The sequence below is a fragment of the Sorex fumeus genome, unplaced genomic scaffold (genome assembly GCF_029834395.1).
Source record: "Sorex fumeus unplaced genomic scaffold, SorFum_2.1 ptg000010l, whole genome shotgun sequence".
Classification (NCBI taxonomy): Eukaryota; Metazoa; Chordata; class Mammalia; order Eulipotyphla; family Soricidae; genus Sorex; species Sorex fumeus.
Genome location: NW_026606067.1, coordinates 334,822 through 354,320, shown reverse-complemented (window position 1 = coordinate 354,320; position 19,499 = coordinate 334,822). Strand labels below are relative to the sequence as shown.

At 57.2% G+C, this 19,499-nt stretch overlaps 1 protein-coding gene across 2 annotated transcripts in view; it reads left to right on the top strand.

The window, feature by feature from the left end:
* Positions 1–14,209, top strand: part of PPFIA4 (PTPRF interacting protein alpha 4) — a 32,900-nt gene extending 18,691 nt beyond the window's left edge. Inside the window, exons 23-30 of one of the 2 annotated variants that reach the window (XM_056110660.1) lie at positions 97–123; positions 2,303–2,478; positions 6,596–6,693; positions 7,217–7,392; positions 10,129–10,197; positions 13,104–13,278; positions 13,388–13,476; positions 13,719–14,209. In XM_056110660.1, coding sequence (XP_055966635.1) covers positions 97–123; positions 2,303–2,478; positions 6,596–6,693; positions 7,217–7,392; positions 10,129–10,197; positions 13,104–13,278; positions 13,388–13,446 — 780 coding nt within the window. In that variant the 3' untranslated portion in view covers positions 13,447–13,476; positions 13,719–14,209. The remainder of the gene's footprint in view (positions 1–96; positions 124–2,302; positions 2,479–6,595; positions 6,694–7,216; positions 7,393–10,128; positions 10,198–13,103; positions 13,279–13,387; positions 13,477–13,718) is intronic. The other variant, XM_056110661.1, reaches the window with a different exon arrangement.
* Positions 14,210–19,499: the final 5,290 nt, after the last annotated feature.

The window sequence follows — 19,499 nt, the reverse complement described above, 5'->3', positions numbered from 1 at the left end:
CCGTGCAACAAGCCACCCTGGGCTCCCTCCTGACCCTGGGGCTGCCCCGTCCCTGACTGTGTGTTTTCCCCGACATGCTGCGTTGGTTGCTGCTAGGACAGTGAGGAGGGCAGCTGGGCTCAGGTAAGACCCCTTCCTGGGCCAGGACCAGCGCCCAGAGGTCAGTGTGAGACTCCCCGGCAGGCGCTGTCCTATGAGCTTCTCCGAGTCCCCACCGACTTATGTCCCCCTTCATTCAAAGCGCCTCTCCTCCCGGGACGCCCCCTCCCTCCCTTCCTCCCTCCCGCTCTCCCCTGCCTCCTGTTCTGGATTTGGGGTGGCAGGTGGGAGCGCTAGAGGATTCGGCTCTCAGCCACCCCCTTGTCCCCTCAGCTGGACTGTCTTTTCAGGGATAATGTCATTTTTTTTTTACCCACTCTCCTGGTCCCTCTCAGAAGTACCCTTAGCTTTGGGTCTTTGGGTCATTCATTGAGTGTAAATTTTTGTTTTGTTTTGTTTTGTTTTGGGGCCACACGCAGTGGTGCTCAGGGGTAAGTCTCCTGGCTCTGCACTCTGGACTCACTTCTGGGGACCGTAGTGGATGCCGGGGATGGAACCCAAGGGGGCTGTAGGCAAGGCAAGTGCCCTCCCCGCTGGACTCTCTGTCCAGTGAGTGAGAAATAGTTATTCCTCTTCCACAAAGCCCTGTAGATACAGAAGCACACACTGAGCCCTCGTGGGGTGGGGAGACACGTCGTGAAGCAAAAGAAGTGTGAGCATTGTTGAGGGGCAGGGGAAGCCCAGGGCCGGAAAACACACGGGCCACTCCTGGTTTCCTCACAGGCAGACCCTGGCCGCAGAGGAAATGCTCGTTGGAGAGTGGATAAGAAATGCAAGTCTCTGAAGGGTCATAGAATTTTCTTTTCCTTCCTTCCTTCCTTCTTTCCTTCCTTCCTTCCTTCCTTGCTTCCTTCCTTCCTTCCTTGCTTCCTTCCTTCCTTCCTTGCTTCCTTCCTTCCTTCCTTCCGTCCTCTTTCTCTTTCTCTTTCCTTTTTCTTTCTTTCCTTCTTTCTCTTTCTCTCTCTCTCCTTTTTCTCTCTCTCTTTCTCTCCTTTTTCTCTCTTTCTTGCTCTATCTCTTTTTCTCTCCTCTCTTTCTTTCTTTCTTTCTTTCTTTCTTTCTATTGTTGAGGTGGATCCAGAGGTGCTCCCACAGCCAGCAATGCTGGAGGAGGGGTTGTCACATGGTATCCGGGACAGAACCCAGGGCCCAGGCAAGACATGTGCTCTGCCACTTGAGCCATATCCCCAGGTTTAGTCATAGAATTTTATGCTGAAACTAAAAAATAAAAAAAGTGGGGAGAGTGGAACAGTACTAAAAATATATTGTACAGAGAAATATACACTAGTTAGTGTAAAATGCTGTCAAAAACATTTTAGGGGCAGTAGTACAGCAGGTAGTGCATTTGTCTTGCATGTGGCCAACCCAGGCTCAATCCATATGGTCCCCTGAGCTCCACCAGGACTGATCCCTGAGCACCGAGCCAGGAGTGAACCCTGAGCCCAGCTGTGTGTGGCTCCGGAACAAAAAAACCTGTAACAAAAAGCAGTCCAGTCATTTATTTTTATTTTTTATTTCAATAAATCATCGTGAGATACAGACTTACAAGTTTTCGTGATTACATTTCAGTCAATCTTCAAGCACCCATCCCTCCACCAATGCCTGTTCTCCACCACCAGTGTTCCCAGTGTCTCTCCCGCCACCCCCACCCAGTCCAGTGACTCTGTGGCAGGCACATTCCCTCTTACTCCCTTGCTCCTTTTGGGTGTTAATTCCAATCATTTTAAAGCAAGGGAATGAGAGGCCGGCAAGAGCCCAGAGTGTCCGTGAGTCCTGAGGTCACGCAGGGCTCAAGAGTGACTCCAGATGGCCCTACTCTCTGGCCCGACTCCCCGTGTGGCCTGTGTGAGGCCGGCTGCCCAGGCTGGGCAGGTGGGCTCGAGGCGCTTGTCCCTGGGCTCAGCAGGTAGGGGCTGGTGCAGACCCAGCCAGCCAGTGGGGGCGGGAGGGGTATCACAGACCTCCACAAACACATTCTGGACCTGCAGGAAGGGTTCCCGACGAGCTGCTCACTGGGTAGCCACTTCTGTTCATGAGTGTAGATAAGTGATGCATAAGTGGAACCGTGTCCTCTGGGACCTTGAGAAGTCCCATTTCAAGGGCCCGCCTCTCTGTGCCCGGGAGAATGAGCTCTGAGGTACGGAGGACTGTGTCTGTAGCAGGGTCGGCCTCCCCCATCACCCCCTCCCTTGTCGTTGCCCAGACCCTGGCCTACGGGGACATGAACCACGAGTGGATCGGCAACGAGTGGCTGCCCAGCCTGGGGCTCCCCCAGTACCGCAGCTACTTCATGGAGTGCCTGGTGGACGCGCGCATGCTGGATCACCTCACCAAGAAGGACCTGCGGGTCCACCTGAAGATGGTGGACAGCTTTCACCGGTGAGCCACGCCGCCCACGCCGCCTGGGCCTCCCGGGGACCCGGGCTCCGTCTGCCCGGTGGCCTTCTGGCGGGTCCCCATCTCTCCTGTCTCACCTTGAGCCCTTAAGGCACAGAATAAACCTCTTTGCTTTTGTGTTGCCCTCTTGGCTCTCTGCCCAGATGTGCGTTTGGGGACTTTTGTCTTCGTGCTTCTCAGTTGTCTGCGTTCGAGAAGCCTAATCCTGAGGGTCCTACTCGTGGATTTTCCTTCCTTCCTAGTGGAGAGGAAAGAACTTTCTGGAGCCTCCCTGCTCTGACCCTACGCCTGCAGCTTCAGGGTCCCCTCTGGTCCCCTCTGGTCCCCTCCTTCCCTCTGCAGGCATCTTCTCTTCTGAAGTCTCTTTAGCACCATCCCAAACTGACAGCCTGTGGGTGGGATTTGGCCCACAGATGTGTTGTGTTTGGCCCACACGGTATGTAAAAAAAATGATGAATTGAGTTGCCAGTGTTTAAGCACGAGGAGCTTCTCCCCCCGATTCCGGATGCCTGGAAGAGTGGCACGCTCCATTCACAGCTTCTCATAGAGACGGCCGCCGCAGCTGGCGGTGGCGTCCCACTTGGCTGGGCTGGGCCTTCCAGGCTCTGCCCGAACTCCGGGCGGCGTGCTGGTGTGGCTGCTGCACCCCAGTAGCACTTGAGGTGGAGGCTGGGCTGGAGGGTGACCATGATTCCAGGAATCCACCCTTGTGTGGACACCCTCTGTTCTGGTTGGCTTGTTTTTGGGCCACACCCGGGTGTGCTCAGGGCTTCCTCCTGGTTCTGCACTCCTGGGTCACTCCTGGCAGGTTCAGGGGACCTTATGGGATGCCGGGAATCAAACCTGGGTCGGCCACATGCGAGGCAAATGCCCTGTCTCTACTGTTCTATGACTCTGCCCCCCTTGACAGGCTCCTCTTTGCGCCTGGGGCCTCGGGGCTCTCTTAGCTCTCTGTGAAGGTCTTCGGTCTCTCTGACTACTCACGAACCCTAGAAAATTAAATCTGAGGGCCTTGAGGCCGTCTCTGCATTCCAGAGCAGTGTGGGGGGGGGGACTCAGGCCGGGCCTCTGATTGCAGCCCAGCTCTTGTGCCACATGCCCCAGAGCCCCTGTCCTCACCAAGCAGGGTGTGGGGGTGGGGGGACTCTTGTCCACTGCACCTGTCCCCTTGCCGGTGATTGATAGGGCTGAGCCAAGGGGGAGAGAGTGATGGGCTGTCGGAGACCCTTCAGCGTGGCTCCTCCTCCCTGATGGAAGGGTGCCCCGGGACCCTCTGTCCAGGCCCCGCGAGGGCCTCCCACGACGTCCAAGCTTCCCGATTCAGTCTAAATCTGGAGTGTCTGAAGCATCAGCTTTGCCCTCCCTCGGCTGTGTCTACAGCTGCTTTATTTCACACAGTGTTCCCAAGGCATGTGGTTCCAGCCTTAAGAATTATTTTAAATCATGTCTTTAGGAGAAGAAAGGACTATTTAAAAATATGTTTACCAGAGAGATTGTACGTGGGAAGGGCGCTGCCTTGCATGTGACTGACCCAGGTTTAATCCTTGGCACCCCCCTAAGGTCCCCCAAGCCCATCAGGAGTGAGCCTTAAGGACTCAGCCATGAGCACCACTGGGTGTGGCTCAGGAAACCAAAGCCAAACCCCAAATTATGATACCTGGGGGGCCAGTGAGATAGTTAAGGCACTTACCTCGCATGCCGCCAAACCCTATTGACCCCCTCGCACCATGCAGGGTCCCCGGAGCATGGGGCTGGAATGGCACTGCTGGGTGTGGTCCAGCCCCACAGCTCCTGAGAAAGGACAGAAATAAAAGCGTGTCTTTGTTGAGGTGGCAGGTCAGGGAGGCGGGTGTGCCGGGTCATCAGCCTGGGTGTCAGGAGGCTGGTACCTCCTTTCCGGGCTCCAGTGTTCTGTTGAGTGGGTCCCCTCTGCCGTGGACATGGTGGGCCCATCCTGCAGAGAGTCGGAGAGAGCCCTTCCCCCATACAGTCATTGCCGAGGGGCTGTTCCCGGGCCTGTTGACCTCCTAGTGGCCCAGCGGGCAAGGCGGGAGTTCAGTCCAGTTCACCATGCCCAGTGTCACCAGGCTGGAAAGTGGCCACTTTCTGACACAAAATGGCCTAACTCTGCCACCTGCATGTTTTCCTTTGCTACGTGACAGCTTTGAATATCTGGGAACTGGGCGGAAAGTGAGGTTGGCCTTGCAGTTAGGTGTGCCCCGCACCTCCCTATGGCCAGGGGTTAACCTATGCAGGGAGCGGGCACTTTGAGGCAGGAGAAGGTTCTTGAGCTGGGTCTCTGGGCTGTGAGGGACGGTTCTTGGTAGGACAGTAGGTGAAACCCAAGGGAGAGGAGGAAGAAGAGTCTCTTCTTGTAATTGGGGTGGGGGGAGTCATCAGCATGAGTGCCCCGAGCCATTCCAGCCATGTCTCTATGACGGTTCAGAACTCGGGCCCAGGAATGTGGGTCCACCTGGGCCATATCCAGAGTCCTGGGGCGGGGTGGGAGTGCTGGGGATGCGCACTTGGAGCGTGTGCTGTCACGAGCATCAGCTCCCTGAGCTCTGCCCCTCGCACCTCTGCTCGACTTAACCTCATGAGTTAACAGTATTGATCAGGGAGTTGAAAAATCACAGGGCGGAAGCTTCTCTCCCTGCCCATCAGAGACGATGAGACCCAGAGGGGCTGAGGGACGGGATCCCCCGCATTCAGGCTGGGCAAGAGATCCACGCAGAGGCCTGCTGCGTGCCGTGTGCGCCCAGCAGGTGGCGTTCCCTGCCCTGGGATGGGGTGGGGTGGGTGGGGGGCTCTGCTCTGGGGCCCACCTCCCCTGGGAAGGCGGCTGCAGGTGCTGGCATTAGGAGGAAGCTTGGGCTGGCGGCCTCTGGGGTCCTTTCCAATCCACACGCTCGGTGCCTCTGGTCCTGTCCTCGCTGTTGGTGACCGAGAACATACAGCACACATTGGCCATCTCCACGCTAATGCGGACCCAGTCCCGGACCCCCTCATTCCCTGGCATGTCAGGATGTGTGCCCGGTGTCTTCGGGGTCGGACGTGGTTCCAGCGGCCGAGAGCCATCCAGTGAACAGAGCAGAGCTCCTAGCCCGCGCAGGGTTTCACTGCACAGGGGCGGCTGACACAGAGCTACGCGTATTCATGTTTCTCTATCTTTTTCTCCCCACAGCCCCTTCCTGACCTTGTTCCCTTCCCGTGCCCCCCTCCCCTTACTGGTTGCTCCCCCTAGTCTTGTGCCGTGAGCTTCATTTATTCCATTTTCACCTGGGAATATCCCCCTGGGATATCTTGGGTGACTTCGTGTCGGAGAAACGATCGGTTGAGGGGTGCTGGTGTTAGAGCGTGGTCAGAGATGAGAAGTTCTAGAAAACACTGGGGTTCGGATCGGGTGTGGGGATGGGGCACGGGCTGCCAGGGTATCAGCTGCCAGACGACTGTCCAATTGAGAAGGTGACATTCGGGCTTTGTGGTCGCTTTGTGGGTGGCCACGTGGAGACGTGGGTTTTTGGGCAGAGGTTGCTGCAGCGCAGAGGCCAGGAGGTGGGTGGGCCATGCTGCTGGATGGGGGACCCCTGAGGCAGGCGGGGGTCAGACCTCAGGAGGTTGCTCTCAGAGAGACCTTGGTCAGGACTGAGTGAAGCGGGTACTAAGGAAGAGCTGAGGTTTGCATTTCCTTTGCCTGCGGGCGGTAGGGATCTTGACTTGCTTTTTTTGTGGTGGGGAGGGAGGGACCACAACCAGTGATGCTCAGGGGTTACTCCTGATTCTGACAGTGCTCAGGGAACCCTATAGAATGCCAGGGATCGAACCCGGGTTGGCCGTGCGCAAGGCCAGAACCTTCCCCGCTGTGCTGTGGCTCCAGCCCGGGAATCTCAGCTTCTAAGACCCTTCCAAGAAGCTTCCCTTCACCTGTCAGCTCCACGGCCCTGCTGAGGAAGGACACGAGCAGGCGGGGCCTGAGAGGGGGGTGTGCAGTCCAGGGGGTGCTGGGGCTAGAGGGGTGCCCCTCGTCCTGGGGGTGCTGGGGAAGATGCAGTGGCTGTGGGCATGGAGGTTCCGGCTCAGGCAGCCCATGTGCCCACAGCGCCAGTCTCCAGTATGGCATCATGTGTCTGAAGAGGCTGAACTATGACCGGAAGGAGCTGGAGAAGAGGCGGGAGGAAAGTCAGCACGAGATCAAGGGTGAGTTTGTGGGGTGCAGCGGAGCCTCCTCAGTAAGCACGGGGGGCTGCCTGGGGTGGAAACAGACTCGTCCCCAGGACAGGGGTGGGCCCTGCCCAAAGGCCAGTGCCAGCTGGTGGGGCAGAAGGAAGAGCCCTCTGAGCCCTCTCGGCGCTGACGCCCCCACCCCGCCACCAGACACGCTGCCCACGGGGCGAGGCACTGAATGTCCGGGGTGCGGCCTGCCTGGGCGAGGCTCCGGGCTGAGCGTCTGGCTGGGAGTGGGTGGAAAAGTGAGACCTCTGGGCGGAAGGAGTCAGGGGGCCTTTGCAGGCGGGGGCAGGGAGGGGACCTGAGCGCGTGGCTCGGTTGGAGTGAGAGGCATGCATGGGGCCCTCCAGGGGCCAGGGGTCGGGACAAAGACGGAGGATGTGGAGAGTTGGGAGCCAAGGAGCGACTGGGCGGGGGCTCTGGGCGTGGGGAGCGTTGGCCCCTGCAGAGCCCCAACCCATCGCCCTGCCTCCTTGCTGCCTCTGCCCTGCAGATGTGCTGGTCTGGACCAACGACCAGGTGGTGCACTGGGTGCAGTCCATCGGGCTCCGGGACTACGCGGGGAACCTGCACGAGAGTGGGGTGCACGGGGCCCTGCTGGCCCTGGATGAGAACTTCGATCACAACACGCTAGCCCTGGTCCTCCAGATCCCCACGCAGAACACGCAGGTGGGCATCCCTCTCCCCGTCCCCCGTCATCTCCCCACTACCCACAGACACAAGGCATTGGGGGGGACTTTCGGGGGCCTGTTCCAGGAGCAACCCCCTCCAGTGGCCCCTGTACCTGACCAAATGCCTGAAAGCACGGGAGTCCTCCCCATGTGGAACATTCTAGAAGGTCAGAATGCCTTGGTACTACCCACTCTGCTACCCAGGGTGCCCCATCTCCTCTCCACCTCATCTTTGCATGGGACCCCATGCCCCCCTTCTCCTCCACCTCTGTGTCTGACCTGCCCTGCCCTCAAGGGACACAGGTCCCCTTTTACTCCAACCCCCCAGGAAGCTGCCCCTGGGCCTCCAGGCTGAGGAAAGCGAAAGAAATGCAGTGACCAGCCCATACTTTCTCCGTGGCAGGAGACTTTCTCTCCCTGTCAGCAGCTCAAAAGACCAGATGTCTCCTTGAAGTCCAGCGCGCAATTCTTACAGAGCGCTCTTCCAGAGGCATATCTGAATTCCCTTGAACCTATTTCTGGGCTTGGCTTCCCTCACTTCCTGTGGGTAATGGACTCCGAGCCCTACCTGCTGTGTAAAAGACTTCCTAATTCTATTTGCCGTCAGTGTGCCCGCCAGGCCCCCTGTGGGCCCAGGAGCTGCCTGGTCTTAATCTTCTCGCTCTGGGGAGGATGTCAGCCTGCCGGTTCGCACCTTGGTGATTTCATAAACTCAGTTGCATTGCCTCTGGGCCCGAGCCTTTGTCTCTCTAATTCCTTTAGCCTTTCTTCATCTCGAGCTCCCAGCCTTGATCACTTTAGCAGCTCTGTCTGGACTGTTTGCAGCTGTCAGGTTTCTTGAAATCCAGCCACCGGAGCTATTCCGGGAGCACATGCGGTTTGGGCTTACGTGACGGGGGGCTGTGTTGTCTCATCATTCTGGGTGTCGGGGGGCCTGTTGGGGGTGGCGGCAGCACCCAGGGCCAGTGTTTCCTCCAGCTCTCCGCCCTGGGCCCCACATCCCTTTTGGCCGAGGAGGGCACAGTTCTCCGTCTCCCGGTTCCCGCTATCCGGTCTAATTTTTCTAGACATGACCACTTCCGACCTCCTCTGCCTGCTGTCACAGCCTTGTAAGTGTCATCGTCACCTTTCAGGGGCCGGAGAAGCAGAGCCATCTGGATCGGGGACAGCTTCCGGGGCTTCTCCTTCCCCGTTATATCTAAACACTGCGTTTGCTGTCCTGACCAGGATGTGCTCCCGGAATACTTTCCACTCAGAAATGGGCTTGTTTTGCTCTCGTGTATCTCCCATCTCTCAGCACACCCAGCACACTTGGGGGCTAGTGAGTAGATCAAGCAGACAGACCCCTCTCTGCTGCTTCCTAACCGTCCCATTTGTTCAGTTTGACTTTGCACTGAACCTTGCATTATACCAATACAGGGTAGGTGGTATCTGTTCCTGATATGGGAGATCCTTCACTGAAATGGTTACCAGTGTTGGGTGACAGTCTTGAACCCTATATTGTTTCTGGTCTTTCTCTCTTCCTTCTCCTCCTTCTCCTTCTCCTTCTCCTTCTCCTTCTCCTTCCCCTTCTACTCCTCCTCCTCCCTCTTCCTCCTCCTCTTCTTCCTCCTCCTCTTCTTCCTCCTCCTCCTCCTCCTCTTCTTCTTCTTCTTCTTCTTCTTCTTCTTCTTCTTCTTCTTCTTCTTCTTCTTCTTCTTCTCCTCCTCCTCCTCCCTCTTCCTCCTCTTTTTCCTCCTCCTCTTCTTCCTCCTCCTCCTTTTCCTCCTCTTCCTCCTCCTCCTCCTCCTCTTCTTCTTCTTCTTCTTCTTCTTCTTCTTCTTCTTCTTCCTCTTCTTCCTCTTCTTCTTCTTCTTCTTCTTCTTCTTCTTCTTCTTCTTCTTCTTCCTCTTCTTCCTTCTTCTTCTTCTTCTTCTTCTTCTTCTTCTTCTTCTTCTTCTTCTTCTTCTTCTTCTTCTTCTTCTTCTTCTTCTTCTCCTCCTACTCCTACTCCTTCTTCTCCACCTCCTTCTCTTCCTCCTCCTCCTCCTCATTCTCCTCTCCCTCCTCCCCCTCCTCCTTATTCTTCCTATTCTTCCTTCTTCCATACCCAGTGATGCTCAGGGATTACTCCTGGCTCTGCACTCAGGAATCACTCCTGGTGGTGCTTGGGGGACCATATAAGATGCTGGGAATTCAACCCGGGTCGGTCATGTACAAGGCAAACTCCCTACCCGCTGTACTATCACTCCGGCCCCTTCTCACATCTTCCCAAGACCTCGAAGAGGCTTCCCTAGCCCCGTGCACCATGGGCCTTCATGTCTGGAACTCAGCGTCTTTCTAGGTTAAGTTTTTAGATGGAACCTTATGAAAACCATGTATTTTTTTAAAGGAAATTTAACTCATATTACCTGTGGTTGATGTGAATATGTGCATAGTTTACTCTCCAAAAGGGTGGCAGACATGATTTTTCCTTCAGGCAGACTCTCACCCCTGCCTTTGAGGCGGTGCTCATTCCCTGGGCCCTTTCTTCATTTGTCTCCTGTGAAAGAATCCTAAGGTTTGCGGTTCACTTCTAGGAGCACCCTGAGATTTTCTTGGAGCAATGGCCTCAGGGTTAAGGGTTGTGTGAGGAGAACCCCAGCTCTGTCCAGCACTGTGGCACTTTTTAATAATAGCCCCCTGGCCTCTGGCTCTCTTTGTCTTTGTCTCTTACTCACTCACTCTCTCTCTCTCCCCACCCCCGTGGCTCCAGGCTCGCCAGGTGATGGAAAGAGAGTTCAACAACCTGCTGGCCTTGGGTACTGACCGGAAGTTGGATGATGTGAGTATGGGGCTGTGATTTAGAGACTTAGGAGCTCATGGTTGGTTGGATTAAAGGTCGTGACTTTTGTTTTCCCTGGGCTGGTTGATGCTTTGGAGAAGAGAGGAGAGGCTTATGGGCTGGGACTGATGCTGATGGGGCCGGGCCCTAGCATCCCTCCGAGAGAAGCCTCTGGGACGTCCTCCCCAAACACAGCCCAAGGGTGCTCCCTCCGACGTCTTCCCACTGCTCCTCTCTGGCATCTTCTCCTCTGCGCCTCTCCCCTGAGCAGAGGTGTCCTCACAAAGGCTGCGCCTTGCATCAGGCTTCTCCCTCTGTGGGGGTTATCCACACAGATTCCCCCTCTCGTGCCCCCCACCCCAGCTGCTCACATCCCCCCGCCCATCAGAGAAGGATGCTTGTTTGGAGGCAGATGTCGTGATGCTGAAGGCCTGCTGCGATGCTGCGTCTGTGCTGCTGTTCCTTGCTGCAGTAGGACGCGGCCACACAGGGGCTTGGGCTTCTAGCTGCTGGCAGCTTCTCCATGTCTCTGTCTGTCTTTGTGCCAGGGAAGATACCTTCACTCCGTCTCCGTAGACACAGCCTCCCCTCTGGGGAGTCTTCTCAGAGTCCAGGCTGGCCCTGAGAGCTGCCTCCCTGTGCTTCCCACTTCCCGGAGGACACAGTCCCCTCCTGGTCCCTTCCTTCTATCTGTACCTCACTTTCCTCTCTTCACTCCCCACTCCTGCCCTGGCCTCTCGGGTCTGCCTCTGGTCTCCATGCAGGTTAAAGATTGTTTATTTTCAGCTTCTCCAGCATCAGTCGTTGAAACAGTCAGATGGTTGTCTCTGGCGCTCTTTTCCGAGCAGCTGCCCTTTCTCCATACCTGCCCATGCCTCTGCGTCCCCACTCTGGGCCTGTTAGACCAGGGTGGGGGGTTCAGCAGTGTCTCCTACTAATCAGCTAGCCCTTAGTTGGGTTTGGGGGCTCAACCCCACCTTAATAGAACTAGAGCCGTCATCAGTAGTTTGGGACCCACTGGGAGAAGGTATGCTGTGGCAGGCCTGTCTGCAATTCCCCAAACGCCTGAGGTACAAGGTGTGTTTTCTGGCTAAGCTGCCCGCACCCCCTCCCCACCCAGCTCTCCCTCACCGAGGAGCTTCATTTTCTCACGGCCTGATGCACCTGGAGTCTGAGCTTTTCTGGTGGTTCCAGGGAAGCGATTGATCCCATCCATCTTGGAGCGGCGCTTCCTCATGGAGAAAACTCTTCCGTCCTTCTGTCCCCACGCAGAATTTGCTGGATGCCTGCTCTGAGCCAGGCGTGGTGGCAGAGTGACACAGCTTTTGAACCCTCTTAAGGATGGGGTGCTGGAGCCCCAAGGGGTGACCATGCCTGGCCAGTTTTGGCGTCTTCCTTTGACCTCCTGCTCCTGGGGACCTGTGGAGCATGGTGGCCCCTCAGACTTTAGCCATCTGGGTAGGGGGAATTTTAAGTCGATGGTATTCGCTTGCCTCGAATGCGGCTGGCCCAGTTTCAGTTCCCGCACTTCGTCTGGTCTCCCTGAGCTCTGCCAGGAGTCACCCCGGAGCGCAGAGCCAGGAGCGCAGAGCCAGGAGCAAGTCCTGAGCACCACTGGGTGTGTCCCCAAAATCAAAATAATCACATAAAGTAGAAGCTAGTTCCAGGACCAAGTATGGCAGCCGAGAGGATGGGAGTCAGGGGTCTGAGGAGATGCCCTTGTCCGCTTCTCTGACTGTTGACGCGTCACCCTTGACCCCACTTGTCTCTCGCAGCAGTTGCCTTGGCCTGTGCTGCCTCAGTTTCCCCTCACAAGCTTCAACCCACTTCTTCCCCCCTGTGGAGACAGAAACTCCTGGGAAAGGAGAGGAGGCTGGCAGGAAAAACAGCTCTTAAGGGAAAGGAGACAAATCCTTAGCATTGACTGGGGGTGGGTGGTGCCAGGCGAGGACTGGGGGCTGGAGTGAGTCTCAAGGGACAGTGCAGGTAAGCGCAGGCTGGCAGCTCGTGTAGGGAGTTAGCTGTCCCCGTCTGGCCTCAAGTACCTCCAGGCACCACTCAAGGGCTGGGGGCTGGGGGAGCCCATGAACTAGCACAGAAGGACTAGGGTCTCTCTCCCAGGGAGCCTGGTACTTGGAAGAGGGAGGGCAAGACAGGGCCCTGTAACCTCATCAGGACACACAGAAATGCCCCAAAGATGGTGCTAGGATGGGCCTTGGGAGCTAAGAACTGTTGGAAGCATCGGCCTGCTGGATCCCCGTGGCAAGCCAGAGATGGCACTCTGCTCCTGGAGTCCCCAGAACCCGGGGTGGTGGGAGTTTAGGCACAGATGCCAAGCAGGGGTGCGTGGGCCCTGGGGGTGCGGGCAGGCCCGTGCAGACAGTCATCCTGTGGGCATCTGCCCCGTGTGTCCTTTGACAGAGGTCGTTGTTTGGAGTCTTTGCTGGCAGGTGGCCTCTGTTACATCCTTGGGAAGAGCCCATTTCCATGGTCATCCACCCACCCCACAGTCACTTGGACGGCCAATGCCCTTGGCACAGGCAGGGCCGCAGCTGAGGGGGACATGGAAGCCTGAGAGAGGCCAGTGGACTTGCCCAGGCTCGCCTGGTCAAATGGCAGCAGGGCCTGCTGACTCTGGGCTGGTGCAGGCCTGGCTCTGCGGCCACATGTGGCCGCAGAGCGCCGGGGGTGGGGGTGGGGGGTGGGGGGTGCTGGGAGGTGTCCACTTTTCACAGATGAGACCGGCCTGAAGGACACCCCCAGGCCAGGCTTGAGAGGACCAGGGATGGTTGGCCGAGACCCCAGAGCCCAACTCACTCCCCCTTACCGACCCAGAGGCTGCCCAGGCAGGGCGAGGGGGTGGCCCTCCCAACCCGCCCGTGGCCTCTGCCTGTCCCCCGGTGCAGGGGGAGGACAAGGTGTTCCGCCGCGCGCCCTCCTGGAGGAAACGCTTCAGGCCGCGGGAGCAGCACGGTGGCCTGCTCAGCGCCTCGGCCGACACGCTCCCCGCCGGCTTCCGCGTGGCCCCGCTGGGCACCCTGGCGCCCGCGGCCGCCGCGCCCAAGAAGCTGCTGCCCGAAGGTGAGCGCGCACAGGCCGGGCGCGGGCGGGCAGGCGCGGGGCAGGGCGCACGCTGCACTAACGGGCCGGGGCCGCGGGCGCGCACTAACCGCCGTCTGTGATCCCCCAGCCGGGACGGCGGGGCCGCAGAGACTCGAGCCCTCCACGGTCCGGACCTACTCCTGCTGACCCCGCCTCCCGCCCCGCGCGCGGCTCGGGGTAAGTGGCCGGGCCGGGGCCGCCCGGCGTCCCCGCGCACCCGCCGCGCCCGTAGCAGCATCTCCAGCCCGCCTCTGCCCGGCTCCCCCCGCCCCTGCTCGCTGCTCTGCTTGGCCTGGGCGCTTTGCACGGCCGGCCCCGCCGCTGCCCACCCTGGCCCCGGGGACTCGGCCCCGGAGCCCGCCCCTCACTGCCCCACGCCTCTCTCTGTCTCTGTCTCTCCTTCTCTCTGTCTCTCTCAGCTCACTCCCACTATCTCTACGGACACATGCTCTCTGCCTTCCGCGACTAGCCGCAGGGCCCAGGGCCGAGTCCGCGTCCTGGCCTCACCCTCCTGCTCGGTCCCCTTCCTCCCGTGGCCCCCAGTCTCCACGTTGACTGTCCAGTAGGCCTGGATCCCCACATATACTTGCCCTGCCCCGACTCCCAACACCCCAGTCCCACCGTGTGTGCTTTGTAAGTTTTCCATGGACAGGCGGGGGCTCCTGGCCCGAGGCCCCTCCACAGTTGTCCCTGTCTGGGATTCAGGGGCCAGGAGAGGAGGGAGCCCCAGGGCGGGTGTGACGCCCCTCTCCTTCTCTGGACCCCGCCTGGTCTGGACTGTGACCTCCACCAGAGACCAGGACATCACGCCAAGGGCTGGGATCGCCCTTCCCCAAATGGGCAACTTCGACTCTACCTTGCCGGGGCTGTGTGGCCTTCTGGGTCCCAGCCACATCCTGGCCCTTCCAGAGGGGGGCGAGAGCTGGTGGGGTCACGCCTCCCTCATGGCTCCAGGACCCCTGCGGGGCTACCTGGGGGGGACCCGAGGAAGTGAGGCTGGGAAGGAGGGAGGCCGAGGTGGCAGGGCCAGGCACAGGCTTAAGCCGAACCCCACACAGGAGTTTGGGAAGGACCTGAGAGAAATGGCCCCTGGGCGTGGGCCTCAGGTAAGACCGAGGCGCTAGCCCTCGTGCACAGTGAGAGATGTAGGAGCCCAGACACCAGATGGGCTGATACTGGAGGGGTCGCCGATGGCCTGTGCAGCCTTAAGTGGGCCCGGGCATGCTGCCTGCAGGCCCCTTCAGCAGGGTCACTGCTGGGCAGAGGCGGGACGGCTCCTCTCTTGGGGGGTGGAACAGAGCCAGCACCCCTCCCCTGCTGTCTGTTCCCCGACAGTCTCTAGAAATCTCTGCCTCGGAAGAACATACTTTACACAACCAGGTTCACCATCCTGGGACCTTAACATCAGATGGGGTTGGGGGCAGTTTCTCTGCCTTCAGGGGGAGGTGAGCAGGCACAGAGAGGCCCCGATGCCAGTAACAGTGGTTCCGACACACAGCCCCAATGCTGGTGACAGTGGTTCTGGTTCTGCGTGTTCCCGTTCCACACCACGAAGGCTCAGGGCTCATGGGTGTGAGAGTTCTGTACCAGGGTCCTGGCTGGATAGAAACATCCTTCCCAACAGGTCTCCGCTCCCTGCTTCTGTAACCCGGCTCAGGCTGCGAGGGGGACCTGGTTCAGGCTGAGCTGATGTGACCCACGCCCAGCTAAGCGGGAGGAGGCCTGTCTGGTGCGTGTCCCCTGGGAAGGACCATGCTTTCCTGTAGGAGAAGCAGCCGCACCATCCCAGCTCTGAGCCAGGCTGGGTGGTAGGTGGGCCCCAACATCAGAGCACCCTGACTGGGCAGTGCCAGGCTCAGCCTTCGGTGGCTGTTCAGTGGAGAGAGGGCCAGCGGGGTGGGCAGAGGGAGCAGCCACCAGCCCTGTTCCAGTTCTGCCCTCCTGCCCTGGCTGGGTCTGACATTAATTATCAGGACAGAAAGTGGGTGCAAGGATATGGAGACTCCCCAGACTCCTGAGGTGGGTGACATTGAGGGCTAACTCAGGGGGAAATCCCACCGGTTCTGGGTCACGTGGTCACAGGCAGCAGCCCCAGGGCCCTGGGCAGTATCGCAGGGGCCGATGGGAGAAGATGCCTGCACGCACGACTTTGGAAGGCGGGTCTGGATGTAGCCTCAGCCAGTTTTTGGTTTTGTTTTGTTTTTTAACTTGGATCTCATGGCCCAAGCCTCCCTTGCCCCCCACCCCCAGCCCTCTTGTACCTGTCAGGCCCCTTCCTAGTACTGTGCAGGCTCAGTGCACTGGGAGTGTGTGTGTGTATGTGTGTGTGTGTATGCCTGTGTGAGTGTGAGTGTGGGTGTGCGTGTGGGTGTGGAAGTACCAATAAACAGCCTGGTTTTAAGACAACCTACCAATGCCTCTGGTCTTTTTCTTGGCGCCCACCTGACACGTGTATCTTCTTCCCCAGCCCTAAGGACTGTTGGCACTGCAGAAGTGAATATCGGTGTTCAAAGCTAGTAACAGGCCCGAGAGATTGCATGGTGGGGAGGGCTTGTGGCTTTGCATGAAGCTGACCCGGGTTCCATCCCCAGCACCACCTATGGCTCCATCCTCTATCCTGTGTGTCCTGAGCACAGAACCAGGAGTAAGCCCTGAGCACTGCCAGATGTGGGCTTCCCACAGAAAAACTGTAATAAAACCATTTGTGTTAGGCCTGACCTGGGGGTGACGTGTGGCAGGAAGTGGAGGGAGAGGAGGAATGAGGCGTCCCTGGTGCTGGGCTTGGTTTCCTTCTCTTTTTTAACTTTTATGTATTAATTTTTGATTTAATCAAACCAGGAATCCAAACCCGAGATGGCCTTGTGCAAGGCAAGTGCCCTACCCACTGTGCAATCTCTCTGGGCCTTCCTTTCTCTTCTTCCTCTGTTCCAGGGGGCCATGCTTCTTGCTTTGATTCTTCTGGGCCTGAGCGAGGGCTCCCAAGTGCCCTCTGGTCAGTGCACGCCCTGGTTCCACTTGGATCAGCTCCCTCCGCTCTTGACCAGAGGCCCTTCTCCTTGGCATCACAGCAGGAGCCCTAGGTCCTGGTTTCTGTGTCCCCCTGGCTTTGCCCTGTCCCACTGGGTTCAAGTCCTCTGGGCAGTGATGGGGCCAGGTGACCCCGTCACTGAGAGGAAGCCCTCAGGACTGTTGTCCTTGCCTTGCCATTGCAGCCACCCAAGGGGCCTGCCCTTCTCCTTCCTCCCCCTACAGAACTGGATCCCCCTTCCCCCAGCATGCTGGCCCAGGGTGGGGTCAGTGCTCGCTCCTGTCTGCTTCGGGGGCGGGGGGGTGGCTATGTATATGGAAGATTCCCCACTAGAGTCTTTGTTCCACACCCCTACTGGAACATGACTGAACACATAATGACTCGAGCTTATCTCACAGGATTTCCATAAGTGTTATTATTAAATAAAGCCAGTACTCATTAGAGATCTATTGTTAAGTAAAGTACAGTGAGAACGAGTGTGCCAGGCCCAGTCCTAAGCAGGCTCAGTGTAGCTCTCTGGATCCTCGTAATCCTGGGATTACCATGCTCATCACTGAAACCAGTAAAGCCAAGATCTCTCAGCTGGAAGGAGAGACTCAAACCTGGGTCTTCCTGGCCTTGCCCTTCCCCACATCAGGTACGTTAAAACTTCTGAGAAGTGTCAGGCGTGCTTAACCAATGCTGCTTCTCCTGGGCTAGAGACAGTATGGTGGGTAGGGCTCTTGCCTTGCACAAAAATGTCCTGGGTTCAATTCTTGGCACCCCACATGGTCTCGTTAGCACATTCAGGGGTGAGCCCTAAGCGCAGAGTCAAGAGTAAGCCCCTGAAGGACTTGAGGACTTGAGGACTAAGAGGACTTGAACACTGTTGGGTGTGACGCCCCCCCCCAAAAAAAAAATCCCACATGCTGCTTTTCCTTCAAATGACCTCCAGTCCTTGACCCCCTCAACTCCTTTCCAAACTGCACATGTCCTGCTTCTACAGCTCTTGGCTTCTGTGATCTTTGGGTAGACATGTACATAATGCATGCATGAGAGAGAGGGTAATGCCCCATGGACTCTCAGATCGTGTCCAAGATAACAGTGTCCTCAGATCTATGAACCAAAAATGGCAGAGCCTCGGAGAAGTCAGGATTTAGGCCAGAGAGGGCACATGGACCGTGTTGTCCCGACCTGTGTACCTGCAGAGCCGCCATGGGCAGCAGGCTACAGGAATGAGCATGAAGGTGCCCAGAAAAACTTCAGTTTCCCCATGCTGCTGACAGGGGGGACATAGAATGGACAGGCTGATGGGAAAGAAAACCCCACAAGTAAACTTTGGTGGAAAAGTGCCTTTGATTTTGCACATGCTGAGCTGGAGAGGAGACCCCATCATTAGGTTCTTGTGAACATTTATAGAAAAGAAAGAAGAATCGGGGGTTCTTCCCTTGAGTGTTCCCAGCAGGGTGAGGCCGTGTTATAGTGGGGCGGCAACATGGGGTGTTGATCTGGACCTTGGGTGGGTCCCCTCGCACCCTAGTTCGTCTGGAGCCTCCATTCCTCTTCCTGACACTAGCTCATCACCATCTCTGCTCCCACCTGGAGCCCAGAAACTGGGAACCTAGACAAATCCAAGGGCTGGGACGGGAAGGATATTCTATTCATAAAACATGCCAGAGCCGAAGGGCACCTGAGTTCTCACCTCCAGTGCTCCCAGCACCACCTTCTGTAAGCTGGTCCAACCAACTCTTGTACCTGCTCCTCTTGAAAAGGGTCTCCAGGGATCTGGAGAGATGACCCAGGGGCTGGCACCCATGATTTACATGCCGGAGCCCTGGGTTTGATCCCGAGCACCACCCAGCACCTAAGCACTTCCCGGAGAGGGTCTCCAGGCTGTGCCAAATAGATTACTGTGAGAAATAAGATGCCTAAGAATGTGGGAGGGAGATAAGTAGCTCTTCAAGCATCCCAGCATCCACACTAATTGTCTAAACACACTAGCGTGCTGATTACGAGTAATTCTCATGCTTTCATTCTAGCCAATTCCCTGAAGTCCATTATTAGGCAAGAGTTGATTAACCGGGTTAGATTTAGTGTAGGGACTGCCACAGGAGACCCACTCTAAGCTAATTTCCTGTCGAACTACCATTAATTGGAATCTTTTCTAATGCAGTTGTCCAAGCTAAGCCTTTGTTTGTTGAAGGAAGGCCCCATGATGCTTTGAAGACAATTGCTTATTTTGTGAAGATAGTGGATCAGGCTTTTGCAAAACTTGCCATTTACACATATGAGCTCCCAGCAACTATCTAGTTTCTCTCTGGTGGGAGTCGTCAGGACTGTGTAAGGAGGGGGACAGTGATGGCCCCTGACAGTGCTAGAAGCAACTGCTTCTACAGTGATGGCTGACGGCTCTTTGTTCTCAGCAGATGACAAAAATGAACCCATTTTCCATAGTTGTAACTGGTGGGCTTAAGAATACATATCAGGGGGCTGGAGCAATAGCACAGCGGGTAGGGCGTTTGCGTTGCACGTGGCCAACCCAGGTTCGATTCCCAACATCCCATATGGTCCCCTGAGCACCTTCAGGAGTAATTCCTGAATGCGACCCAGGAATAACCCCTGTGCATCGCCAGGTGTGACCCAAAAATAATAATAAAAAATACACATCAGGGGGTCAGAGCTATAATATAGGTGCAGGGTATTTGCATTGCACACGACTGACCCAGGTTCCATCCCCAGGACTCCATATAGTTCCCTGAGCACTGCCAGGAGTAATTCCTGAGTGCAGAGGCAAGAGTAAGCCCTGAACACCATCGAGGTGTACCTCCGCCTCCCCCCGCCATGAATATACATCAACTCTTCAAGAGAGATGAGTCCCCTACTTGGCCAGCCCAAGTCCCCAGTAAGAAGCAGGACCCCTGAAGGGTCAGGTCTGCCCTTGAGTGGACAGACACTCCTTGGAAGGTGTAACTTGGGGTTCTTGTTGGGAATAAAGGTGGAACGACAGTGTCCCCACAACACTCTGACAGTGAGACAAGGAGCTAAAAGCCATGCACTGGCCTAGGGTTCCCTCCCCTCCCTTTCAAGACTCAAAATGACACAAACTCGCGGGAGAGTTAGTACAGCGGGTAGGGCACCTGCTTGCCCACAGCACGCCTGGGTCCAATCCCAAGCCCTGCCAGGAGTGATTCCT